This window comes from Mercenaria mercenaria, unplaced genomic scaffold, assembly GCF_021730395.1.
Source record: "Mercenaria mercenaria strain notata unplaced genomic scaffold, MADL_Memer_1 contig_777, whole genome shotgun sequence".
In the NCBI taxonomy this organism is placed as follows: Eukaryota; Metazoa; Mollusca; class Bivalvia; order Venerida; family Veneridae; genus Mercenaria; species Mercenaria mercenaria.
In genome coordinates, this window is record NW_026463678.1 from 34,068 (window position 1) to 42,896 (window position 8,829).

At 34.4% G+C, this 8,829-nt stretch overlaps 1 protein-coding gene across 1 annotated transcript; it reads right to left on the reverse strand.

The window, feature by feature from the left end:
- Nucleotides 1–537: 537 nt before the first annotated feature.
- LOC128554825 (uncharacterized) lies at nt 538–6,311 on the reverse strand. The gene is made up of 2 exons (XM_053536135.1): nt 5,247–6,311; nt 538–2,669 (listed from the first exon to the last, which is right to left on the reverse strand). Exons 1-2 carry the CDS (start codon nt 6,298–6,300, stop codon nt 2,146–2,148), a joined length of 1,578 nt encoding a protein of 525 aa, XP_053392110.1. The 5' UTR covers nt 6,301–6,311; the 3' UTR covers nt 538–2,145.
- Between the last annotated feature and the right edge of the window lie 2,518 nt (nt 6,312–8,829).

Consider the following 8,829-nt stretch of genomic DNA (forward strand, 5'->3'; position numbering starts at 1 on the left):
CAAAATATGCATTTAGGAGCATGTATTTGATTTTACAGCAATTGTGTTCCAGGTCGGGAAAAGTATGCAATATGTTTTTTTGTCTTTACTTTTACCAATAACAGTCCGATTAAAAACGTATCCGGGAGTTGTTATATAGGCAAAGAAGGAAAATTTTAACCGGCGGTGAGAATTTTCTTAAACTTTGCATGATCATAGAGCACCATATAAGAAACAAATTTATGAAAAAAAGTTGGGGGTCACCATGTTACTGTTTGAGTTACCTGCCCCTGAATGCGAGTTTTTTGCTCTTTAAGGTCATTTTCAAGGGCAGATATAAACTTTTTTCATAAACTTTTTTTTTTCATAAATTTGTTTTTAATATGATGCTCTATGATCATGCAAAGTTTAAAAAAATAATCTCCCCGCAAGTTAAGATTTTCCTTCTTTGTCTATATAGCAACTCCTGGATACGTCTTTAACTTAAAACATACATTAACTTGCGTAATAAGACGCTATTAGTGTCACTGTCCTCAAAACTGTGTGAAACAGTAAAGTCATAAAGATATTCATAAAAGGCAAAATGTTTCTTTTGCCAAACCTAGGTTTACCACACAAACATTTTCGTCATTGCCTATATTTGCGTATCTCCCTGGAAAAAGAAATAGGTCTAACGAAGAACAAATTAGAATAACATGATTCCAAATGGCCAAATGTCGAAAAAAAAATGTAACTGAAATTCAATTATCTCTTTAATAGATATAAATCGAAGATACTTTTAAAGAAAAAAATAAAGCCGAATTCATATTTTTTCAACACTTTCTTATATTTTTCCTTTCTTTTTTTCATCAACATCGCATTTTCCTTTAAAATATTTTCATTCTGCACACATATAATGTATTACAGTTGAATCTAAGCATGAAATGAGTAATTTGATTGATATTTGTTCTACTTGGTTGTTACATTTTTTTTGCATTGCTCATTGTGTACTTGTTAATAAATGTTTAATGTATGTAAATGAATCGACCGGTTCTTAAGAAAGGTGGAAAAGTGCTAGTTTGACTTGAAATGAGAACTGCACCTTATTTGAGCAAACAATAAAGCGGCTCAATTAAACTAATAACATCTTTTCAATATATTAATTTCTTTACAACTCCATTACGTTCAAGCATCTTGTGTCGTGTAATAACAGTCTGATGTTATTAATTCTCCATAAGATGACGTAACACTTATAAAAAGTTATACAGTTACAAAATCGGTAGTTAAATGTTTAAAATGAAAAGATCATCTTACACATACTTGATTGAAAGTTATCGAGGGAAAGTTTATTTATTTCAAGCTTAATTTCTCTTTATTTAGAGCTGCTAATTTAACAACAGTGTTTATTCAGGATGTATGGAGCAAAAACAGAAAAGCATACATTCTATGCATACCGGTCTACCTGTCTTTGAATTAATTGCTTCGCCTTAGGTAATTGCTGAACGCAAAAGATGTTGATCTGAAAATCTAAAATGTTGTAGTTACTGCAATTGGACATAGCAGAAACTTTATCATTGTTGAAGTAAAAGTAATTCGATTTTTTAAAGTCTATACAATCGAAAGAATAATTAAAATTTACAGAACGTATTATCAGCACGAAAATGGATCATTTTAATTTTACATCCTAGTTAAATAGATTCATATATTGATAAAATAGATTGCTAAACAATATTAGGTCTGATCCTAGAAACAGTTGCAGATAATTTAAACTGTCTAAATATTTCTAATTATCGATTATAACACTTTGATTCTTGTCAGAGAAATACACAAATGATATCCTGAAAGTGAGATAAAGAGAAATGTAATTGTTAGTTTAAAATGGAATTTGACTCTATCGACCAAAAGCATGAAAATACATTTTTTTTAATTATACAAAATCGATGCACAAATCAGACGAAAACTCTAAATACAAAACAATGTTATTTGGCTAACCAAGAAACTAGTTAAAAAAAAACAACAACAAAAAAATACAAAAAAAAAAACAAAACAAAACCACACACACACGCACACACAAAATTAGGTTTGACATTATCTTTTCTATAATGATTTGTTTAGCCTTGTTAGCCTGAACGCACTGTTCAGAGCAATGAATAGCGTATTTATCTATGCATATTTGTAATCAACACCTTAGGAAATATCACATTCCCAACCACGTCTTGTAAGCATTTCTTTAATATCCCTGACGTCTGCTCTTATCTCTCCTACATCGGCTTGCAACTTACCACTCTCAAAGTTTTTAAACCCAGTGACGTCAAGTTCTTTCAAAATGGCTGTGATCGGGGTAACAACACACGATACTTTATTCTCTGTATAATCATACTTCCCACCAACAACCATTCCAACACATAACAAATCCTGACCATTATGTCCACGGCTAAAGACCAGTGCTCCAGAATCACCGAAATCAGCAAACTGTTGTTGGTTTATATTGCTGAACTCAAGTTGACGGTTAAGGTGTATTCTATATTTTGACTGACCACGACCGTGTTTCCATCTCAAATCTTGTCTTACTGACAGCAGCGCTATTTCTGATTCCAATTTCCCGCGAGTTAAGCCTGTCTTCATACCAAACTTAATGAGTTCCTCTTCGCTTGCCATTGGTCGTGGAAATCCGACCGTTTTTCCAGATGTGTAATTCAATGTATCAACGTCTGAAATAATGGTATAAAGTAAAACCACGTTATGCTCTGAAACATTCTGAAACGGTTTATTGCATGTATTTTGTATAGATATTTCAAGTTATCAAAATACACCTCACTCCAATAATATGTAATACGAGGTTTATTACAATTATCCTTAAACATTTAACACACACACACACACATACACGCACGCGCGCGCAAGCGCACGCACAACCACACACACACTCACACACATTGTAAAGTATTTACCAACAAATGTATATATAATATTTTGTAATGCAAAACGATTGATCCGCATGCATCATAATTAATAGCTAAATTAAGCTGTATAGGCTGTAAGCTGGAAGTGGAAACCTTTCCTACACCTGGGGAATTTTAAAGACCCTATATTTCAATAAGAAGGTGTTTTTGTCACAAAACATGTTTCCCCCTATGTATACCCTAAAGTTTCGTGAAAATCTGTACAGCTGTTTGACTTGTGAAAGCCGGACATGATTTTTCTATTGATAGCTCTCGAGGCTATTTTATGCAGCGAAGCGAAACGTGCCAGAGATATGCACAACTCGAGTTGGTACTGTGAAGTTTCGTCGAAATCTAGCCAGCAGTTTGACCTATTTAAAGAGTTTCTATCTTAAGCTGTGGCGGCCATTTTGTGCAGCGAAGGAGAACGTGGCGGCTATATACACAGCTAGGCTTGGTACTGATCACTCTTGTGCAGTCTTGTCGAAATTCGACCATCAGTTTGACCTGAGAAAACCGTACAAGCATAATGCGGACGGACGGACAGACAAACGGCCAAGGCAAAAACAATATATCTCCCTCCTGCTATAGGTGAGACATAAAAACTTCATTGTCTGTAAAGCATATTTCTAAACTCTGTCATCTGATAATCGGGTTGAATTTCGTAATAATTTACAGCGTGTTTTATACGTTACCTGTGAGAATAACTCATACTTAAAAAAGGGGTATCTTTATGACAGAACAAACAACTTATGGGTAGTTTTGATCAAGAAATTGTTGAATGCAAACTCACAGCGCTGTCAATGGTAACATATATAACAACTTTAACGGATAAAGAAGAACCAAACCGCCAGATGACAGAATTCTTGCAATTAAATGATACCTGAAATACTTCGAGAAAATATTTATTTAGAAAAATCTCTTGATAGATTTTTGAATTGACAGCTCAAAGTTTGTTCGTGAAGTAAGTAGTGTGACGATTCGATACCGCGAAAAAACACAGTCTTTTCAAAGATTTGATGATTTAGCATAAAATATTGTAGTTCACGATAGAATATAGGAAATTTTGTCTTTTTGGACAATATAATAATAAACAGCAAGTTAAGTATTCAATGACAAAACATTCAAAATAGCAACGACGGAAGTCGGTTAAATTTAGAATGATTTCATTTTTGTCAATGAACTACAAAGAAAAATAAAGAATTTCTCAGACTAGATTTTCAACCGGCAAAATTTAATAATTGTTCATATTTGCAAAACTATAAAAGCATAGAACATGGACTCTTGAGATTTAGATGTTTATGCTGTTATATTTCGATCTTCTCAGATCGTTCAGCACGACTTTTATGTCATGTTACTGGTACTGTTTAGTTTCTCAGCATGGCCATTTCGGCCTGGGTGGTTCCAATACTCCCGCTTTCATAGCTTTGGGTATTGTTTAATCACCCCTTGGATATGGTGTCTGCTTTTTAATTTTGTCTTTTGGCAGTTCCTGTGATATGCATGCTCCATAACCTCAGATCCCCTTTCTAAATTCCAGTTTGTTTAGTTCTGCTCATTGTTTTCTCGTTTAGGGCAAACCCATTATTTTATCTGGGGACCATACGCCGCTTTTCATGGAATTACATGGAATTGTAGCATTGAAGGTTCCATGTGCTCCGCCGCATAAACACATCTGAGGATGTCTCTAAATTGTTTTTTGTACTTTTAGCATGTGTAAATGATGAGTTCTGCTCAACACGGGGCTACAGGGCATGGACGATGGCATGCATTTCCACTACCGTCCATGAACAGGCTCAATCAAACCGAGCCTGCAACATTTTCGTTTTTGTTGTGTTGAGCGACCTGTGTGGAGTTTCCACTTTTTCTATTTTTAAGAAGCCGAGTAATTATCATTTCAATTTTACAATATTTTGTGTTTTTTTTTATGTCGCTTCCACATCCAAAACAGATGAAATGTTTAAATCATAAAAGAAGAACAACTTCATTCCATAGCCTGTTTGTATTCGTGTGTGTACCTTAGTTTAATACAGCCCTATCTTCGCGATTGTAATTTTTCCTACCAGGCAATACTTTTAATATTATAATTTTCCATATATTCATATCGATATATAAATGAATATATATACAGTATATGATAATATTTTGGGCAAAAATTAAAAACACAATGTCACATTTGGGAAAACAATTATTTAAGATTTACTATCTTATATTTTATATTAAGACACACTGCTGAAAAAATATTCTTATTTAAGATGATATGCATCACCTAAATTTACAAACTATTCGATTTATCATTTGCATTAATATCTGTTGATTTACAGTTGCACATTGAATATAACTTACTTTTACTAACTGGAAAATCTGCAGACTTCGGAAATCTGTCACTAAATCGAAATACAGCTATGTCCAAACCAACATTATTCGTCTTTTCGTTCCCTTTGTGGCACACGGCTTTGACAAGACTTCCAACCTTTCCCCCATTTTGATCCGGTTGATACACATCGCCACGATAAGCGATCTCATCATCAATAATATGAATAAAGGATGGATATTCAGCTTTCAGCTCTCCATTTTCGCAAGATAATCTTTTCATTTCGGCAGGCGATAAAACACAGTGAGCGCTTGTAACGCCACAGAAGCCGTATTTAGGATGCTCAATAAGTCCTCCAAGTGTTCCCTTAGGCGTTTTATTTCCTTCCGGCTCCCCACTTATTTTGCAGCCCATTTTCAAATAATCTTGATATTCATCTGCTGCTCCTGTAAAAGGATGAAAGGAACCTTCCCTTACGTCAACATCAACTCCTCCGTACTGCTTTTTAAATGGCTCTTCGTCGATTGGAACATAACCTTTGTACTGCACCCACAAAACGATACAGAACCCGTCTGTTATTTGTACATTAGGTGTCTGGCCAGAACATCTGTACTGGCTAGCGGAAATCATTGTCAGAAATTTATGTTTATCCATCAAAGTTTGCTCGTGTTCATGTATGATTTTTTCAACTTTCTTTAATTCATTAAGCTGGCGAGGGGAAAAAGCAGTATGATACGTTTCTTTATTGTAGGATCCGACGTTACGCTTGGACGGTATTTTGACACATCTGTACGTGATTTCACTTAGGTCAATGTTTTCGTCCGAAACGACAATAAAGGTGCATAGTTCTGAATCATCGTTTCTTGGTTCTGTTGCAGGCAATCCCGGCCAGACATCTTCTACAAATTCATCGTATTTGCATTGTATGTCCTTACAAATTTGAGTGCACGCTTGAATAATGACATCTGAATTTAGCCGAAATACACTTGTGTGACACATTTTATCTAGCTCTTCTGCATTTGGAAGAACTCCAGCCTGTAGAAGTTTTTGAGCTTGATTGACATCTTCATTTCCAATACAACTCATCCAGTCACCTTCTTTCATGACTGTAAATAAATAAACAATTAGATGTTCCAAGAATTCCTGGATAATACATATTTGTTACAGGGTCACACTTTTATCATTCCTAATTTTGATTTAAATGACAATCTGTGTTGCATATTAGTTCAGGAGTAATTGGAATATTGATATATTTATGTAATATATGGTAAAGGGTAAACATCTTTACCAAATCTAAGTCGAAGTAATTTGTTTCGTATTTCAAATGTGAACTTTTTAGAGGGTTTCAGGGGTAGTGGGTGGGGGGGGGGGGGGGAGGTAATGGTTTATACGTCATTTTCAAAGTATCTTTTTTATCTATGCAGGAAATAATATCTTTCTAAAACGTGTATTCTTGCATAAAAACTTTTTTGACTGGATCCGCCAATGTATCATCGGGAGAAAAATCGTGTGCAAACAAGGCAATTTACGTGCTGATAATAAATGATTTTTATTTTTTTTAATGCTTTACCAGGGACGTATGTATGTATGTCTTCATAAACTGATATTTAGCATCTGCGTCTTGTTTCTTTCCCTTTTAAACCTCTTCTTGTAGTATTAAAGATACAATGTAATCCGTAGTATGTTTAGCCGTATTAGTTTCCAACCCAAAATGTACTGCACCCAACAATGTACGCACCCGCTTCTCTTACAGTTGACTCCTTTTACGAAGCGTCTGTTCAGTTGTTGTTAATAACCGTTAATGAATAAGCATCGCGTGCAACTTGTGCGATTGTAAATTTTTAGGAACCATATTAATAATTTTGGTAAGTATCAGTCGGTATGTTTTTACCTGATTTTTCGAAGAATTCGTATAAAATTGTATTCCTGTTTATCCAATGGTAACGTCATGATTTAAAAACAATAAATAGATATAAAATGCTCAAAAACCTTCAACTCAGGCTTTTGGTAGTGTTGTTAATGTGTTGGCTCCGGTTATGGGGCCAACATGTTTACCGCTTCTAAGAACTACAGAATGGTAAATAAAAACTGTTAATCGTTAGGTCATCACGTATGGAAACAATACAATTAGTCATCTTGTCATATTTTTATGCAATAATAGCGACAATACACGTTTGTTTTGTGTATTCACGTCAACAGAAGCCCTTGGGATATGTTTGTAACCTCGCCCTGCGGTCTCGATTACAAACAATCCCGCAGGCTTCTGCAGATGTTAATACACAAAAACGTGTATTATCTATACATATTTAAACTTCTTTTGAACGAACTAAGAACATTTCTAAAAATGATTCAAATGATTTCAAATTTAAAAAAAATGTAAATGGCGTTTTGCCTCACTAGATCTTATCAGTCCACCGTGTGTCCATCTGGTTAACACATTTCCTCTTAACACCGTCTTGGGGATTTCTGTAACATTTTACACTTTACAAAGAAATAAGTATATCTCAAGCACGTGTCATTTGAAACATTCATTGTAAACTGATGACCCATTATCAAATGACATTTTCTTTTAGAAAACTGTTCCTAAAATTATCGTTGGATTTTATGGACGGATCTTACACTAGCCTAGTAACCCATATTTAACGAGATTATAGGTTGAATGATATTTTACAAAGTCTGAAGGTCTTGTGCCTCCTTTCTAAACCGCTAGGTAGGTTAATATACAACTGCGCTGCAATATCGATGGTACGTGTGAAATGTCAGCGTATACGAGGGGTGTTCAATAAATACCCGTTTGTATGTCTATATATCGTATATATCATCTTCACATTTCGGTCGAATTATTTAGTTTTGCCACATAAAAATAGTTTCCTAATAAGCAATGCCGGCATTACTTATACTATACCGTAAGAAAGATCAATACAAAGCTTTGCAGAGCATGTTTTACGAGCTTAAGGTTGGAAAATTTTCACTCAATAATGACCTCAATTATTGCGGCGGTCACTAAAGGCAGCTAGGTCTTTTACTTATCATATGGAATTTGATACGCCGAAAGGGAAATGAGTAGGAAGATTGATAACTTTCCAAATCACACCGAAGCGTATTACAAATTTATATGTTATATAAACTCTCTATCTGTTTGCGATTCGTAAGATCAAGAAAATGACTTGTATTTATCTTTAATACAACTGATGCAAGATCATGTAAGATCATGTAAAGATTCTGCGTGTGATAAGGATGGGCATAATGACTCGTAGTACTCGTTTGATTAGATTACAATTATAGAAAATGTAACTAATGTGACATGACTTCAACAAAGTAAATGTTTAACTGGAAGCATACATTTTACTCCCTGTTAAACGCACGCTCTATAATTAGGCAAATCAATAAATTAAATATGACCTTTACATTAGTCCTTTGTACAGTTCATGCTAAATATTTAAAGGGTCTGTATTAATACAGCTTGCGAAAAGCATAATGATGACAACGAACATTGCACGTGTGACAACTCACAGTGTGAGATTTCTAAAATTGAAGACAACTAGAATTTAAAACGGAAACTGATATTCTATTACTTGATTACATGATACTCTGTAATTCTCTCTGATTAATTAA

Bases quoted from the DNA above. Each gene is read 5' to 3' on its own strand.
- LOC128554825 (XM_053536135.1), bottom strand. From the start codon at position 6,300: ATGAGTTGTATTGGAAATGAAGATGTCAATCAAGCTCAAAAACTTCTA. The intron at 2,670-5,246 runs GTAAGTTATATT...CCATTATTTCAG, and splicing joins AGATTTTCCAGTTAGTAAAA to ACGTTGATACATTGAATTAC.